The 19,423-nt window shown below is 36.9% G+C and overlaps 1 protein-coding gene across 3 annotated transcripts in view; it reads right to left on the bottom strand.

Moving 5' to 3' along the window:
* FYB1 (FYN binding protein 1) overlaps nt 1–19,423 on the bottom strand; it is a 152,171-nt gene that overhangs the window by 30,526 nt on the left and 102,222 nt on the right. For all 3 annotated transcript variants that reach the window (XM_032337555.1, XM_032337557.1, XM_032337556.1), the window contains 5 exons: nt 18,870–19,026; nt 6,756–6,802; nt 4,612–4,631; nt 4,127–4,161; nt 3,030–3,150 (listed from right to left, as the gene is read on the bottom strand). In XM_032337555.1, the coding sequence (XP_032193446.1) occupies nt 3,030–3,150; nt 4,127–4,161; nt 4,612–4,631; nt 6,756–6,802; nt 18,870–19,026 (380 nt within the window). The remainder of the gene's footprint in view (nt 1–3,029; nt 3,151–4,126; nt 4,162–4,611; nt 4,632–6,755; nt 6,803–18,869; nt 19,027–19,423) is intronic.

The raw sequence follows: 19,423 nt of genomic DNA, 5'->3' as shown, positions 1-19,423 counted from the left end.
AATAGCTTTGTAAATAAGAAAAAGAGCAAACAAATATTATGTGAAGTTTTGGAAATAAATATCCTGGATAGTACTGTGGTTTCTTCATAGCAGAAGAATATAGAACCCCCCCCCCCATATGTGGTTACATTTTCTGGGGTTTTAGCTAGCCATGGTCAACTGTGGTCTAGAAACAGATGATTCTCCTTCTGACCTATTGTCAGATCACTAGGAGCCTAATGCTATGTCTCAATGCTAAGGTCATTCACCTCATTTCATCTCATCACATAGGAATTTTATCATCTCACAGCATCGTAAGATGGGTGAGTGCAGTACAATAAGATATTTGAGAATGACAGACCACATTCAATAATTTTTATTACAATACAGTGCTATAATTGTTCTATTTTTTTTTTTTAAGATTTTATTTATTTATTTGACAGAGAGAGATCACAAGCAGACGGAGAGGCAGGCAGAGAGGGAGACAGAGGGAAGCAGGCTCCCTGCTGAGCAGAGAGCCCGATGCGGGACTCGATCCCAGGATCCTGAGATCATGACCTGAGCTGAAGGCAGCGGCTTAATCCACTGAGCCACCCAGGGGCCCCTAATTGTTCTATTTTATTATTAATTATTATTAGTCTCTTACTGGGCCTTATTTATAAATTAAACTTCATCATAGGTATCTATGTAAAGGAAAAAATAGTATATATAGTGTTCAGTACTATCCACATTTTCATGCATCCACTGGGGGTCTGGGAATGTATCACCTGTGAATAATAGGAACTACTACAATCCGGTTGAGAACATGAATCCTGAACTCCTAATTTCCTAGTTCTAAATTTGTATCTTTTTCAACATAATGTTTTGGACCTTTTGATATGCAAATATGCATTGTGATTTTTGAAGTTCTGCCTCACTTTGTTGAATTCATGATGTTATGAATTGTGACATATCATCGATTATGTACCACTAAGAGAAAAAACTTAATTTAAATTATGATCGGCCAGTGATGTTAAGATGTATCTGAATTTCAAAAGCTGAAAACATGAAATATTTTATGCTAGAGACTTAATTTTGAATGAATGAATACTCAGAAATACTCTTTCTTCCTATTTTCTTTAATTGTAACATCTTCTAACTATTTTTTTAAAGAATTTATTCATTTATTTGACAGACAGAGATCACAAGTAGGCAGAGAGGCAGGCAGAGAGAGAGGGGGAAGCAGGCTCCCTGCCGAGCAGAGAGCCCGATGCGGGGCTTGATCCCAGAACCCTGGGATCATGACCTGATCCGAAGGCAGAGGCTATAACCCACTGAGCCACCCAGGCACCCCACATCTTCTAACTTTTAATCTTTTATTTTTGTGGAAGGAATACAGCTTGTTAAGTCCTAGTCACAAACTTTGAGTTCATATTTAGTGGTAAGATTTCTATATCCTAATTTTTTCTTACTAAAAATCATTTGAATGAATGACTGAAATAATGCAAAATTGATTTCTCCAAAAGAAACACAAGAATTCCTTCAAAATTCCAAAGTCCCTTCACAGAAGTGTGTTATGAAGACTTTTATTTAAGAAACTAATTTATCATATTTGTCATTTGAAACATATGAACATTGGTACCCATACATCTGTATGAGTAAAATGTCTTAATAGTCATGCTTTAATCTTAATTTTACTTACATATAGTAAGCTTTTTCAAAATTTAATGAGAACCCTAGCAGATAGAGTGTCTTATGTACATTATTTTAATTAATTCCACAAGAAACTTCCCAGAGAGGTATCATATATTCTTACTTTAAAGAATAAAAACAAAACAAAACAAAAGAATATGAAACTGAGGTGTAGAGAAATTTAATAATATGCCCACAATCACATAACTCACATGGGCAGCTGGAATTTAAATCCACATCTGTCTAATTGACTCTAAGCTTTATTTTTTTTCCTGTGCCATGCTTTTGAAACTTTGTTTTAATACAATACATACACTGGGGAGTTATATAGAAATCAAATTTTTATAACTCAAATGACACATTAAATGTTCCAGAGGAATTAAATATTTAAAGGAATCTTGACATGAATCCTTTTCATCATGAAGAATAGTTCTATAATTCATATAATCACCTTAAATATAGCTAACACACCAGACCTGTGCCCGATGGGGCCATGTCATCAAAGATGGTGTATCCAAGAGAGGACAGCCTGCAAGTGTAGCATTGGTGATAGTAATAGGAGTCATACAATTAGAAATCAGAGATCAGAGAAGAGAGAGGTCAGAAATCCAGGTGGAAAAAGAGGGACAAGAAAGAGTGGGTCAACATGTACCTAAGTTAAAAATAAAGGCCAAAATATAAATCAGGTCTAGACACCAGCAGTTAGAGTAGTTATAGCAACTTTATTCTGACACAGGTCTGGGTCATCCAGATGCATTTGTGTCCCTTGCACCATTGTGATGCTTGCCACAGGGATATCTGTGTGTGTGCTGCGAGCTCATAGCGTAAGTTGGTCAAGATCAAATGTGAAATGGTGAGAGCAAAGATGGGTTTGAGCAACTGAGTATTCATTTACTAAATCACCATAAAATTTCCTAGGTGCCCACTAATTCTAAGGCACCATATTTTTTTTTTTTTTAAAGATTTTATTTATTCATTTGACAGAGAGAAATCACAAGTAGATGGAGAGGCAGGCAGAAAGAGAGAGAGAGGGAAGCAGGCTCCCTGCTGAGCAGAGAGCCCGATGCGGGACTCGATCCCAGGACCCTGAGATCATGACCTGAGCCGAAGGCAGCGGCTTAACCCACTGAGCCACCCAGGCGCCCTAAGGCACCATATTTTATTTGGGCTTTATCCTATTACATTTTTAGTGCAGAGATAAGAGAGTATATTGGGCAAAATAATTACTGTTATGAAGGTAGTTACTTTTTAAGGAAACAACAATTAATTAATTCTCCCACCATGTAAGTTTTCAAGAATGCTGCCCCCTTTGTATGAAAGTTATAAAGAGAGATTACTCTTTTTTTTTTTTTTTAACCCATTGGCAAGCAAGATCTTACTTTAAATTTCTTCTTTATTTCTTGTTCTTTCTTTTCTCGCTCCTTCTGTTCTTTTTTCTCCAACTCTAATCTCTTCTTTTCCTCCTTCTCCTTTTTTTTCTCTCTTTCTTTGGATGCTTCTCTGTGGATAAAAATTGTTACACAGTTTCAGGATTTGGGAACATTGATGTATTATGGGTCAGGTATCCAGAGGTTTCTCCCCACAACAGAAGACAGTATCTGATAGTAGAGATGAAGGTAAGAAGCCAAAGGTTGTCAAAATTCCTGGGTGTGTGAGATTGTTTTGAAATCCAGCAGGAGGCATGCAAATGAGGATACCTTCCAAAGGCTCTGCTTCCCCTCATAACCTGTGCTAACCAGTGGGAGAGATGGACAAAAAGGTCCTGTTCTTGCTGCTTATTGGTGTGAATACAATTAATCTCTCTCTCTCTCTCTCTCTCTCAGGCCCTCACAGGTACAGGGTATACACATGTACATACATGCAAAGCTTAGTTCAGAAACTGTCTTCAGAAGTGGCTGTACCAGAACCAGGTAGAGAAAATTAAGATATTTGAATTTAAAAAAAGATAAAATAAATTCACATATTTATTTCTTCTTTCCCTCACTTTCCAAGAAATTTCTTAGTCCTGGCCCATCCAGAAACCCATTTTGGAACTATTTTTAACATCTTTCTGCTTCAGCAGGTTGAAACTTTGCCATCTGGTACTGTGGTAAATTATTTCTCATAGCACCTTGCAAGGGGTAGCACTGTCTAGGTGGGGAAGTTATAATAAATAGATAAATTCATTTGCCCAAGGACACACTGAGAGCAAGAAGTCTAGATCCCTGCCTCAGAGATTCCTGGTCTGAGATCTTTCCAGTAGCTGTGGGTCTCTGGCCTCTCACAGAAGAACATTTTTAAGAGTCTTCCATAAAATTCTTAGACAAATAAAGAATCTTTAGTCTTTTGTATTGAAATAAAGGTTATCATTATATGTCAGTTATTTGAACAATAAAGCTTTTCCTCCTTTGTGTTCAATAGCCATCCATTCTCCCTCACAGAAATCATAATATTCATTTCAGAGGGATGAAATCATGGTAAAAAATAAAACTCATACATGTCTTCATATGTTTCTCCTTCACTGTCTTGTTCCTGTCAAGGAAAACATTAATAATGATTAATTTTAATTACTCAAAAAGGGAACAGACACACATTACATCGAATCAAATGCTTAGTAAAACAAGCATAAATTTAAGTGTATATAAGTTTGTCTTGTTTCAAATATTTTCTTTTCCTTTCAAGAGATAGATTGGAAAAGTTAGCACAAAAAGATCTAATTTTATATTCTGCTATATAATTCAGATGTCTAGCCAGACTTAAGTTTATGCACAGTGTTACAAAATTCCTGTGAGTCAGTGTAATGATTGGTGTCTAATGTCTCAAGCATTTTAGATGAAGTAATATTATAAATGGAAAAATATCATTATTACTCATAACAGTTTTCATTCGTTGGTTTATGTCAATAGAACATGAATCATGTTAAGTATTTGAGTGAAGTTGTATGATATCAGAATGCAAAAAAAAAAAAAAAAACCAACTGACCTCATCTAGATTTCCAGGACCTAAAGGGTTTTAAAAAAAAAGAGTAAAATTTAATATACTTTAATTAAAAAGCACTTTAGTACAGAATTACTAGACATAATACATAATATATTCAAAACAGTTCATAATTTAACAGAACTTATGCTTTATCAAAGGTATGTAAGTACAAAATAGAATATGTGGCTTAGATCTTCACTATAGCCTTTTCAATACTTGTAATTTAGCCATAAAATCATCTCACTGGCTTTCATAAAATAATGCAAAGGGCAAAAAATAATGAAGACTTTTTATCCTCTTTATGAAAGGCATACATATATGGTTTTATGGCCTTGTGTGGAACAAAGGATTGTCAGAAAATTACTAGTTCACACGTTTTGACTTACTTGTTCCCAAGGACTTAGATTTATGTAGAGTGCAAATCTAGTTACTTAGGTTTTTTTTTTTTTTTTTTTAAGATACTTTACTGAGGCGCCTGGGTGGCTTAGTTGGTTAAGTGGCCTACCCTTGGTTTCAGCTCAGGTCATGATGTCAGGGTTGTGAGATTGAGCCCCGCACTGGGCTCCAAGCTGGGCCCAATGTGCGGTTTAAGCTTAAGATTCTCTCTCTCTTTCTCCCTCTGCCCTTCCCCCTGGCTCACCCTCATTCTTTCTCTCTCTAAAAAGAGATACCTTACTATTCAAGTGTTTAGTGATATTAAATAATTATTCAATATGAAGACATAATCTAGAGTAATAATAATAAAAACAGTATGGTGTTGGTATAGAACACACAGACCAGTGGAATAGAGCAGAGAGCTCAGAGAAAGATGCATGAATTTACATACACTCTTATATACACAGTTATTAAACACACAAATACACAGGTATACATACATAAACGCATGATGTAGTATAAAGGTGGCATTATAAAATATTGAGAAAAGTATGGGTTTCAAAGTATGATAATGGAAAACTAGATCCATAAATGAGGCAATAAATCAGGGTTTCTACTAACTCCTCAAAGGTGGACTACAAAGACATCAAAGACTCAGATTTAAGGGAAGAAATTTATAGAAGAAAATAGGAGATACTTCTATTTTTTAGGGATAGGACTTCTTAACTAAAACTTTAAAACACAAGTTACAATGTAATAATTAATTTGATCATATCAAAATTCATTTCTGCTCAGTGAAGGGCAGCTCGGGGTAACAGACAATGGACAGGTTGAGAGAAGATAGTGGCAGTGTCTGCAACTAACTGTGATTAATATCTGAAATACACACGAACTCCTGCAAGTCAACCAGAAAGATATCAACTCTGAAACAAAAGTGGTCAAAAGGTATGAACTGGCAAGTTACAGAAGAGGAAACTGCAAAGGAAACTGCAATACACAAACTAAGTACTCAGACCCAGTGGAAGCAGAAATATGAAAATAAAGTGAGATATCATTTTATACATATAAGACTTGAAATTGGAAAGCTGAATAATACCAGGCATTGGTGAAATGTAGGCATCTTGGAATTTTTATGCCCTGCTGATGGGAGTACACACAGATGCAGATTTCCTGGAGAATACTCTAGTCCTAATCAGTCAAAATGAATATTTCATAGCTTACAAACAGCCATTCCACTACTGGATATATACTTTAAAGAAAGTGTCTCAGAGGTTCATATGGGAATATGGACAAGAACATACACTGAATTATTATTTATAAGTACCAGGGAATTGGAAGTAAAGTGTAGGTGCATAGGATACATACTGTAGGGTACTGTAAAGTAGTTAATAAACTAAATACACATATAACAACATCGGTGGGTCCCCTAAAACACATAATGCTGAGTGTAGAAAAAAAAAAAGAGCAGGGTGAGATATAACATACTGTTTATGTAAATTGAAATATATACATACTTATAAGAATATGCAAAGAATATGTATAAACAGACACACACACATTAAATATATTAGAATACTTGTCTCTGGTTGGAAATGGAGAGAAAGGAGTGAGTGGGTCATGGAGATAAAAGGGAATACATACATAAGTAAAACAGGAGAGGGACCTTGCATGGACCACTGAGGACAACAGCTCAATAGTGACCCTATCAGAATGATTAACTCAAATTTCTATACCTAAGATAACAAATAAATAAAACATCTTTTGCCCCTTACCATCAGAGTGCATCACACCATCTTGATTTTCTTCATTTACAGGGCTTCTGAAAGCAGGAAAGAAGAGAAAATAAAAATGGAGCAAATAGATGCTCATCTTACAATGAAAAATGAGAAAGAATAAAAGGATCATTTTAAAATTATTCTTTTTTCTTTAATCTCTGCTCCGATTTGTAACTTCAGAAGTTGTTAGAATGGGCCTTAGGCTCATATTGATGCTGCTACTGAGGCAAAAACATGGATAATCAGGGTCCTTGAGGATAGTTCTGTCTATTCATAGCAGACACATAAGAGTACCTCATTGCTTCAGGGCAGTAATATGTTTTCTGTTAAAATGGCAGTATATCAATGCTTCAATTCAAGGATTCTGAAGGCCTTTGATTGGTCTTATGATCTGGATACCAAAGAGAATTAGTTCTAAACCTTGATTCCTACTTTCCAGATGTTCTCCACCTGGATTTTTTCCCGCCATTTGTGGCTTGGACTCCAAACCACTTTCCAAACCACTTTACTCCAGCTTCTCATAACAGTAATCAATACCTGGGCCCCACAAATCTGTAATGATTGATGAAACATCTATATTTTCTATTTTTCTCCTCAAGTTGATTAACATAGCTGGGAAAAATTTCTATTTCACTGATTCTGGATGTCACAAATGACATTTAATCTCAGCTTTAACCTCAACACTATTCCATAATCTCATATACCTTTTCCTAGTGAACCTTCTCTCCCATCATCCTTCTCAATGGCTATTTAAAACCTTTACCACTTTCTTCAAACCTCCTGTCCCTCTCCTCTCCCCTATAATAAGATGGCCTTGTTTCTTATTTCACTGATAAAATAGCAATTATTGGATGTGAACTCTCCTCTCATAATAAAAATATTCATTTAACCCAAACTTATCCTTACCTTATATCAAAGTTCCTTCCACCTGTGTTCTGAATTCTGTCTAAAGTATCAATGTTTTATCCCCCTTCTCTTCTTCTTTTGTTTGTCACCATATTATATATATATTATTATTACTCCTCTTCTTTAACTCCCCATTCCTAAATATCTCACATTTTTTTTCTCTCCTAGCCCAACTACTCTCATTCATAAAAGCCAAACTCTTCTCTTTACCTTTCTAAATCCTCCCCATCACCACAGATAGTCCTCCTTTTCCCAGCCAAAGCAGAGAAGGCTGTCTGTGCTCACAGACTTGGCTTCTTTTCCTTTCACTCAATTCTTCTTAACTATACTCTGGCTTCTATTGCCAGTCCTTTGCTGAAACTACTCTTAAAGGACTTACCAAATACACTAGACACCTCTTAGCTTCCATATTACGTGACTATTTTGTGGCCCTTAACATTATTGGACATTTAGTTTTCCTAGAGTCTCCTTTGTTTCTGTAAGAAATCTCTCCCGGCTCATTTCTGACCACCATCCCACAATTTCCTTGGTGGGCTTATTTCCCTTTGACTGCTCCTTTAAGTGATGATGTTCCTTTGTGTTCTGGTCTTGGCTTGCCTTCTTTTTTCCAATCTATATCTGTCCCCGAATGGTTTCATATATGCCCACAGCTTCAGTTTTCCTCTTAGTGTTGGTGATTTCCATTGACATCTCCAGTGCAGGCCTCTCTTCTGAGTTTCAGATTCATATATACACATCTTTACTTGAATGTCCCACAACCAGTTCTATATTAATATCACAGAAACTGAGGCTTCTTTTTTTTATCCAAGCATAAACACGTTTTTCCAATTAAGTTTCTTATCTTAGTGAATGATACCACAGTTCCATATCCACCTAAGCCTCAAAGTCATCCTTGCTTCTCACTCTTCTTCAGTTCCACATTAAATTAATCATGCTATCAGTTCCATATATTTAATGTCTCCTATAATTCACTTCCTCCCTCCATCACTCTCCTCTTTCCTGATAGATACAAGGACAGAATTATAGTATCACTAACATAGACTCTTGCAGTAGCCATCTGCCCCATCTTCTAGTGAGGAGCATTGTTCTCCTTCTTCTCCACCCTTACAATCCCTTCTCCATATTGCTGTTAAAAATCATCTCTCTTATGCAAAATGTGATTATATCACTCTCATGTTCACTACTCAAGCCACTTAAAGAATTAGGAAAGACTGTTACTTAAACCCAAGAGATATTGGTTGCAAAATTAACCCTATTTGAAGAATGTAGGCTGGAAGTGCCTTGTTATTCCTTAGACTAAAAAAAAAAAAAAAACCCAAAAACCAAAAGCCAAACAAAAAACAAAAAAACCCTCAGTGGGTACACTTGTGGCTCAGGAAGAACTGTCATAGACATAGATATTTCAGTCTCCATCTGGAATGGTAAGCATATGCGGTCATCAATTTTGACCCAATAAACTTATTTCTAAACAAATTTGAAATGTTAAAATTTAACCTATATATGCTTTAGCTTTTAATTTAGGTAAATGTAAAAGCTCAATTAATCAACTCATTAGCTTGGTGAGAAAAAGACACTTATATTCCTTAGTAAATCTTTTTAATCCTTGAGAGATTCGGAGTTAAATACAGAAATGATGAAGGAAGTCAAACCCATGGTACAAAAATTTGGGAAAAAAGTTTTACCATCATTGGGAGAGTATACTTATGTTCAATATTTTAAGTATTTATAATATTTAAGAGATGTGTTACATTAGCAAATATTCAGTTAGATATGTCAAACTAATTCAAAATTTGTTAGACTTTTTGGTTTAGTTGAAAAGTATGTATTCTCTGTGTTAATGTTGAGACTCAAAGGCTGTTCACATCAAAAAAGGAGATTCAACCTGACATTACAGACTTCTGATAAAAGAATACACCATCACCTAGGAAGTAGTCTTACCAAAACAATTAGAACTAAATTTGGTTAAGTCACCTCTACCACCAACTGCCAATTTACAGGAAATACAGAGAAAGAGGAACACACAGCTGCGCTATAGGGAAGCACTCAGCAAAGTCCAGGCTGTGGTTAACTATAAGGCCCACAAACAACTTGATTTCTTCCACAAATAAATTGCAATAAACAAATAAATAAATAAAGTGAGAGGGTAGAGTTATAGCTTGATAGAGAATGTATAAGTCAATGAAAATATATAGACCTTATATGGATTCTTATTCAAACAAACTTAAAAAAAAAAAGAGGCAATTGAAAATTTGAATATTGACAATAGAATATTTGACTTAAGTTTTATATTAACATATAGAGTCTATTTTTTAGGAATACCTTCTAAAACATTTATGAATAGAATTATGTGGTATTAGTATGAAAATAATATGAAAGAGGGATGTGTGTGTGGGTATTGATGAAACAAGACTGGTGATAAGTTTATAATTGTTGAAGTTTGTGCAGAGGACATGGAGGTTCATTACACTATTCTTTCTGACTTTAATAAAATTTTTCAAAATAAATGTGCTCCTTAAGAGGTATAAGAAGAATCTCATTGAAAATACAATTGGAATATTTAAGAGAACTGGACATGCTTTGATAGATTTACGACTCATTTAAGTTTTGGGGAAGATTTTGCTTAGCACAGTTACTGTTCAGTCACCTTTTTGAAATGCTTAAAAAATTCAGCATGTAGATTTACAGAGGCAATGTAAAACATGGAAGGGGTAATTAAAACTAAATTTTTAAATGTAACTATCCATTTAAAAGAATTTAACCTGAATATCGTCCCATCATCAATCAAAGATCCCACTGACAATAATTATTCTTATTTCAATAAAAATTAATAGATATATAAGTAAGATAGCAAGTTACGTGAATTTACGTACTTAAAATAAATTAGGCCTCTGCATTACTAACTTAAATAAATTACATACTAATTAAAAACACAAAACCTTAGATGTCAAATAAACTGACATCCTACAGAACAAAATGCACAGCCTGTTTCATGGTATGCAAGGTTCTTATGACCAGTCCTATTCATTTTTTTTTTAAAGATTTTATTTATTTATTTGTCAGAGAGAGAGAGGGAGGGAGAAAGAGAGCATAAGCAAGCAAAGGGAGAAGCAGGCTCCTCACTGAGCAAGGAGCCCGATGTGGGACTCAGCCCCAGGACTCTGACCTGAGCCGAAGGCAGATACTTAACCAACCAAGCCACCCAGGCACCCCTCAGTCCTGTTCTTTTACAGTTTTATTTTTTGTATATCCTCCACCTGGTACCCCAACCTCCCACCCCCCCACCACTTCAAACCCCTCAGATTGTTTTTCAGAGTCCATAGTCTCTCATGGTTCACCTCCCCTTCCAATTTCCCTCAACTCCCTTCTCCTCTCCAACTCCCCATGTCCTCCATGCTATCTGTTATGCTCCACAAATAAGTGAAGCCATATGATAATTGACTCTCTCTGCTTGACTGATTTCATCAGCATAATCTCTTCCAGTCCTGTCCATGTTGCTACAACAGTTGGGTATTCATCCTTTCTGATGGAGGCATAAGACTCCATAGTGTATATGGACCACATCTTCCTTATCCATTCCTATATCCTCTTATATCATTTTTTGGTATCATCTTTTTTTCACATATTAATATTGACTCACTCCCTGAACACTCTGTTCCTTCTTCCTCCATGCCTAGCCCACTGTGTTTTCCTTCCCTAGAATCATCTTTCTCCTGATCACATCCCGTTTGTGACCCTTCTTAATCTTTAAGCCTCTCCTGAAACACTCCGTTCTCTGTGAAGTCATCTCCAATGCCCCAGGCCCACGCAGTTGCTGCTTCTACGTGTCATAGTTTGCTCCATTATAGTGATTATTCTGTATCACTGTAATTACAGAGTAATTGCTCGCAGGGCTCCTTTCCTACTACGAGACTATGAGAAAGAGACTGTCACTTTGTTAGTTAATTTGTTATTATGACTGTCATTTTAAGAAAGCTATTAGGATAATTCCAGTCATGTATAGGGCTTTGATTTTTTTTTTTTTTTGATGAATTAATTATGTCCCAGCATAAGAAACTAAATTAACGTTTGTTACCGAAGTGACTTGTTTATGGTCATTTTTGAAAAGAATGTTAGTCAAAAAGACTACCAGACTTGTAGTTTACTTCCTAAAACACTTTAAAAAAAAAAAAAGATTTTATTTATTTATTTGACAGAGGAGATCACAAGTAGGCAGAGAGGCAGGCAGAGAGAGAGAGAGAGAAGCAGGCTCCCCGCTGAGCGAAGAGCCTGATGCAGGGCTTGATCTCAGGAACCTGAGATCATGACCTGAGCTGAAGGCAGAGGCTTAACCCACTGAGCCGTCCAGGCGCCCCTACTTCCTAAAACACTTGAAAGAATAAAAAATAATTGCAGAATGGAGAGTATCTGCATAGCACATACATACATATGTGGTTGCATGTTTATAAAAAAACATTTATTGTTTGTAGATAATGTTCGCATGCATACATTGATTCATGGACACAACATGAGAGCATATATATCTTAGTTTATTTTTAAAACTCCGGATTCACCATATATAACATGAAAACATTCAATAAATATGAGGTGGTGTAGGAATGATAGTGAAGAATAACAGGGAAAACATGAGGAAGAGAAATAGGTGAGTGTCATAATAAACTGAGATTAAACTGTCAGCAGTTATTAAACAAAAACAAAAACGTGTTGTAGGCATTGAGAAAAAGATATAGGCAAGCTATGAAACCAATCACGCTTCACACAGACCTAAGCAGAGGGAGCAGGTCAAGGAGAAGAAAAAGAAGCTTATCAGTTGTGAGAACAGGGTGCCTGCTTAGGTGGACTTTTCACCAGTTCTTTGTTTTTACACGGTGGCGTGCAGAATTACATAGGGAAGGCGAACTCAACTCAATATTATGACTGCCATTTTTAGAAAGCTATTAGAGCTCTGTTTCCTGACTTTTTAGGATGTAAAGCTGTTGACCTTTATATCTTCTTTGTTATTTATAACTTTAACTGTCGGGGTTGTATTTTGTTTTTGTTTTATAAAGAAGAAGGGTGGGGATGCCTGGGTGGCTCAGTTAGTTAAGCAGCTGCCTTCGGCTCAGGTCATGAGTCCAGCATCCTGGAATCGAGTCCCACATCAGGCTCCTTGCTTGGCAGGGAGCCTGCTTCTCCCTCTGCCTCTGCTGCCATTTGGCCTGCCTGTGCTCTCTCTCTCTCTCTCTCTCTCTGGCAAATAAATAAGTAAAATCTTTAAAAAAAATTAAAAAAAATTAAAGTAGAAGGGCAGATCTAAGCGTCCCATGAAACTTGGTTCTATACCTGCTGTTGCTGAGAATAGAATCTTTTGACTTTTCTGTGAACTTTTCTCGGGAACATGTCTTCCTGTATTGAATACAGGAGGACCTATAAAACTCGTTTCAGCCTATGTTTTTCCAAATGGAGTTAGGTAAGGCCACTCAGGAGTGCGCATCAGATAGGGCAGGTCTCAAATTCCAGACAACGTTAAGCACTTCTAATGAATAAGAGCATTATAATGGTTAATTCTTACTTTTCCTCTAATTTGAGAGCCCCCCAGAATCTGAAGCTGACTATGAATGACCTCATGGTAAGAACTGTTCCACTTTTCCCTTTTCCAACCTTAGTCATTTCCCAGTATTTATTATTTCTTATTACTTCACTTTTCCTGTCTCGTTACTATTAATAACCATGGAGTTTGTTTCGTACACCAAAATATTCAACCATTGGTTCTGTTTTCCTTTGAAAAATCAGTTATATGGTTAAAATTATAGTTAATTTTTAAAGGTGGTGCCAAGAAATGTGTTACACAGAGAAGGATGTTGATCTCAACACTAATAGTGATAAACTCTTCGACGCGTTTCAGTTTCTCTTCCGATGTCTGATGTCTGAGTAACAGCAGAAAACGTTAACTAGTGACTTCTGACCACTAGGTGGGGAACCAGTACAATTTAAAATAAAAGAACTCTGGCCTCAGCCACTTTACTTTAAGACGGTTATTATTTCTAATTCTCCTCGGCCTCCAACCTTTTACCTTCTTAAGGCATCTTGATCTGAATGATGTCATTACATCTGACTTCTGGGGAGGCCACCCTATCTCCTGAAATTCCTTCCCTGATACCAATTAAAAATTCACTTTCTTGCCACAAGCAATACAGACTCTACACCCTCAGGAAGACTGTAAACCTTTCAGTTATTTATTCCTTTGGGAAGCCAGTCCCGCACCTGAACACGACTTCCCACTCACTCTAGTCTCCCCCACCACCATTATAATTTTCCCTTCTTCACTGGGTTTCTCTCCCCGGCGTACAAACATAGTGTTATTTCTTCCATCTTTAAAAAAAAAAAAAAATCTCTATTCCATTTTCCCCCCACTTACTGCCCCCACTTCTCCTCGGAAGAGTTGTCTATAATCACTTTTTCCCGTTCTTCTCATTTCCTGCTCCTCTAACGCTGTTTCAGTCAGGCTTACTTCCCAAGCCCAGGAATTCTCACCCCCATGACCTCCACATGACCACCCTCATGACCTCTTTTATTTGGCCTTCAGTACCATGGGACACAGTTATCACTACCTTTTCCTGGGGAATACGATCTTTCCTTGGCTTCCAGGACACCACGCTCTTATTTTCTTCCTATTTTATTGCTTGTTCCTTTTTACTCTCCTTTGTTCATTTTTCTTCTCCCAGGCCTCGTAGAGTTGGAGTACCCCAGGGCTTGGTTCTTCTTTCTAGTTATACTCACTTCCTTGGTGATTGTAATAGTTTCGTGATTCTAAGTGGAGAATAGAGGCCTCTGACTCCCAAATTCATATGTTAAAACCAGAACTCTCTCCCAGACTCTTCACTCCTGATACCCAATTGCTGCCTCAATATCCCCACTTAGATGTTTAAAAGACATCTCAGGTTTAACATAGCCATGTCTTCCTGATCTTCTCTAGCCCCAAATTTGCTCACCGTCATCCTCTCCCATTTCAGTTGAAGGAAACATCATCCTTATGTTATAGTCGCTCAAGTCAGAAGCCCTGGAGCCATCTTTGATCTCTGTTTCTCTTCATACCTCAAATCCAAATTCTGTTGTCCCTACCTTCAAAGTATATTCAGAGTCTGGATGCTTCTCTCCACCTCCACTGCTACCATCTTGGTTAGAGTCACCTGTATACCATGCTTGCATTTCTGTGTTATCTCCCTGACTAGTTTCCCTGTTTCAATATTTGCCTACTGTCTCTTTTATGTAGCTGTTAAGGTGATCTCGATAAAACATAAGTCATAACATCGCTGCTGTGCTCAACCTTTTTTTAGTGGCTACCATTTCACTGAGGAGTCACCGTCTCGACTATGACCGGCAAGACCCTGTGTGAGCTGAATGTTTTCCTGCTATTCCTTCCCTTGCTCACTCTACTCCGGTAGCTGTTACCCCATTCCTAGTCCTTGAACCTTCTAGGCATTTGTTCTGTCTGTTCTCTCTGCCCCGAATGGTCTTGCTTAAAACATCTGCAACCTTAACTCCCTCACTTCCGTGTGTCTTCTTAAGTACAACTGCCTATAAAGGGTGTTGCCCTCCCCTTTCTTAAAGCTGCAACACCCTGTCCCCAGCCCCACCCTCCTACTACATCATCTAACTCTGCCCTCTTTTCTCCTACTTCGTATTTCCCACCACACTCTCTTCCTTACCTGTTTATTATTTTTATTCACTGGGTCTCTTGCTCCCTGTTTTAGGTGGGCAAGGGTCTTTATTTTGTTCACTGATATTTCCTGAATGACTATTACAACAACACAAAGTAGTGGCTCAAAAACACAATTCTTGAGTGAATGTAAAAAAAAAAAAAAAAAACTAGTAGAGCTCGATCTGAGAGTAGCCTCTGACCAGAGAGGGGAGGAAAGGCATTTGCAAGTTGGCAGAGGGAGCATGTGGAAAACACTCGTGCGTGTGTTTTGAAGGGTGACGGCATGAGGATAAACATAGGAACACCCATATCTCACAATTGTGCTTAAAGTTTATTCCATAAATTTCCCTCTCACATGAAATATAAACTTTTGAGCCTGAATAACGAGTCATTTTGCTCTCGTTTCTATTTTGTGTCTTACATGGCTTCCCCTACTAGGGATAAAGTTTCTAATCTAGCTATTTCTTCATTTTGGAATTTACTTGAGCTTTCTGATGGGAGACTGAAAGTCTTTCACTATACACCACATTTTTACTTAAAAAAAAAAAATTGTAGATGTCCCTTAGCTTTCATTTCCTCTTTTCTTTCCATGAGACAATTGACTTTCAGATTCTGTAATTATCGTCTATGCAATATAAAATTCAAGAAGACTCTTGTATCTTTTTATGTTCTTCTGAGAGTTTATGCATTTTGTAGAGTCAGGAACTCTTAGGGGAATCTGACTTTCTAATTATGAGTCCTTAATAAGATGGAAATAGGGATGGGGTAAAGTGTATTACAGTTGGTGGATTTTGCCACTTTCTGATGAAAATAATGTTACAAGTAAGAGTTTGGGCCTAGCTGGTTGGAAGACCCTTTTCAACTTTGCAACAATTCACTGAAAAGCTGAGAAATTCACCAGCATCCTTATGAATGTGTATTACAGGTTATACATCTGTTCTTGAAATTCTTTCCTCCATCTAAAATTTTTTTATTTCCCACCATATTGTAATGGATTTTGGGGAGTAGGCTTGCAGAAAAAGGATAATACAGTAGGCCAAAGGTGCTAATTTTAGAAGACTCTGACACTAAGATTGCCCTTGGTTTACATCTGAGAACTCCACTTCTAAAAAATTCCCTACACTGATTTAAAGTTGACTAATTGATAAGAATGCCTTGCTGTGCCCTAGACTGTATAAACCACACAACTTGTGGTGAAAACCTGCTTTCCTTCTAGAAGTCTGGTATTTTGGTAGTGGTTACCCTGAAGATGCTTATGTGACCAACTCTCAATAAAAACTTGAACAAGCCCCCCTACAGGGCTTCCCTGGGAAGCAACATTACACATTTCCAGAGCCAGAGAAAGGAACATTCTCAGTGTGTCCCTTCTAGGCATAGAAGGACAGTGTCACTGTGATAAATCTTAGCCATGGTAACTAAACACTGGGTCCTGTGTGTCCTTTAAATGAATCCGCAAACATATGGTGGTCTTGGGGACTTCTCATACAGCAAGAATAGTGCCAAAAACTCCTCCTCTCTACAGTTTCTTCAATCAAACAATGATCAGTCTTTATGTCTTATAAATTTTCAGGGATTCATGCTCAGAGTATTTATTAAAATCTCTCACTACAATCATATAAGACAGAAGGCAGTAGCTTGGATAGGGTCACATAATAAAATTCAAAAGTACTAAGACCATGATCTGGTGGGTTAAATTTATCAGACTAGGAAAAAATTAGGGAAAAGAAACAAAATCTAATACATGTGAAAGCAAAACAGTTTATAGAAGTCAAGTGTATATAAGAACACATGTTACTTAATTATTTTAACTAAGCAAATATTTATTTAGCACTTACCTGTTAGTAAGCAGATGGCCTAAGCTCTTATTTGGTAGCAAGATATCATGGGGTATTAGAGTCTTTCAATTAGAATTCATAAAATCAAATGTCCGGAAGGGCACACAGTTAACATAAAGGTGGGATGCAGGCCACAAACAAGGTAATAGCCCCAAAGCTGCTCTAACATTTTCCAGTTTACTGCCTTTATACCTCAAATAAACACAGAAAGTGAAACACAGTGGTGACTACCCATGACACATGTATTTTCGACGCTTGCTCTAAACTGTAATCATGATCAATAAAATAAAGCTGTCAACCAGGTTTTGATATTAATAGATTCTACTGTATAGGTTATGGATATGAAGTACTTTCAATGTAAAGATATTGTTATTAACAGATTATCTTATATTGATTATGGATATGAAGTACTTAAATATAAAGAACATCAGTCTGTTAGGGGATTGAAGTAGAGGAAAAATAAACTGCAGCTAAATATTTTGGGATATTGCTTATATCCACAAATAGGATACCCTATTTGTGGTAAAGAAGAATCATGCAAAGCAATTTTCTAAAAGAAGAAAGGGAAGACCTAGTCTAACTTGCTGTAAGGATCTATACTTGCCATTATCCAATGTCTTTTTAAAATGACATTTATTCTTTTCCAATCTTCTGTCTGCTTTTTCCTAAACCAGCTGTTCTGGTAAATCATGGATAAAGAGCCCATGCATAACAACCCAAATAGTTTTGACATTTCTAAAAAGCACCATATAAGAAAAACAAGAGTGGGCTTGAATAAGTTTCCTAGTTTTTTAACACACAGCCAAAAGTCTGAAGATTGAGAGAAAACCTGCATTTTTTACTCAAGGAGGTTATTTAGCAGAGTAGTTAGAAGCACACATTTGCTTTGGACATAGACTGACATTGCCCTAAATTTCAACTCTACATTCTTGTATAATTGTGGAGAAGTCACTGTAAATTCCCATCTCTTCATCTGTGAAGTGATGAAAACATTTTTTACTTATATATGTAAAGTTCCAGCCTGTCATAAGTAGTCAGTAAAATATGGTGGTGGTGATCATGGTGGTCATGGTAATAATGATGGTGGTGCGTTGATGATGATAATGGTGGTGGTGGTGGTGATGGTGGTGATGATGATTTTGATGGGGATGGTGGTGATGGCAGTGAGGATGGTGGTGGTGATGATGATTATGATAATGGTAGTGACGGGGGTGAAGTTAGTGGCAGTGATGTTGATGACAGATGATGATAATGGTGGTGATGGTTGTGATGATTGTGTTGGTGTTGGTGATGATGATGACAATAGTAGTGGTGATGACAATGATGGTAGTGGTGGCGATGATGGTGGTGGTGATGATTATGATAATGGTAGTGGTGGTGGTGGCAGTGATGGTAATGGTGGAAGAGATGACTGCAGTGCTAACTTTAAGAATTCTTCAAGATTTTAAAAAGGCAGTGGAAATTTTCTTCAAATGAACTTCCAGGGGAAAAACCATTGTAAAAACAGTTAAACAATAGTTGCTTAAGGATATGGGGGTTTAAGAGCAGCCTGCCCAGACATTCCTTCTCCTTCCATCTGCCCACATTTGTGGCCCCAGCAGTTTACCATGAAACTCCAGCATTCAGCCAAGCATAGTGTGAAAATCTATGGGAAGAGATTGACAAAGAAATGGCAAGATAATCTTTGCTTACTTTAGATCTAAGGGAGGTTTAATGTTTCTGGGAGGTAGACTTGGGACTGGCGGTTGTGTTGGGTGAGATGTTGGCAAAGGCGGTTGGCTGACTGGATGGGGTGGTGGCGGTGGTGGTAGGGAAGCAGTGGAGTAAGACGTCTGGCCTTTGCTGGTACCTAAGAAGCAGAGCAAAAAAATACCATGAATTAAGATAAATCTTTAAAACACAAAATCTGGCTATTCCAAATATGTAGAAATGAAGATCTAAAATATAAAAATGTAAGAGTTTCATCCTAAGTTAAATTAATGTTTTAAAGAGTCTAATATTCTAAGTATCATAGAACATGACATTTAAAATGTTTTATTTTTTTCAGATTTATTGAGGGATAATTGACAAACAAAATTATAAAATAAGTATATAACACAATGATTTGATATACTATATTATATATATATATATAGAGAGAGAGAGAGAGAGAGAAAGAAAGGTTTTCCCTTCACTGAGTTAATCAACTCATACCCATCCATCTCACATATTTATCTTTTTGAGGGCCAGAGGGTTCTAGTTCTAGT

This window comes from Mustela erminea, chromosome 3 (genome assembly GCF_009829155.1).
Source record: "Mustela erminea isolate mMusErm1 chromosome 3, mMusErm1.Pri, whole genome shotgun sequence".
NCBI classification, from domain to species: Eukaryota; Metazoa; Chordata; class Mammalia; order Carnivora; family Mustelidae; genus Mustela; species Mustela erminea.
The sequence above is the reverse complement of the archived record's forward strand: the minus strand, read 5'-3'. Positions and strand labels throughout refer to the sequence as shown.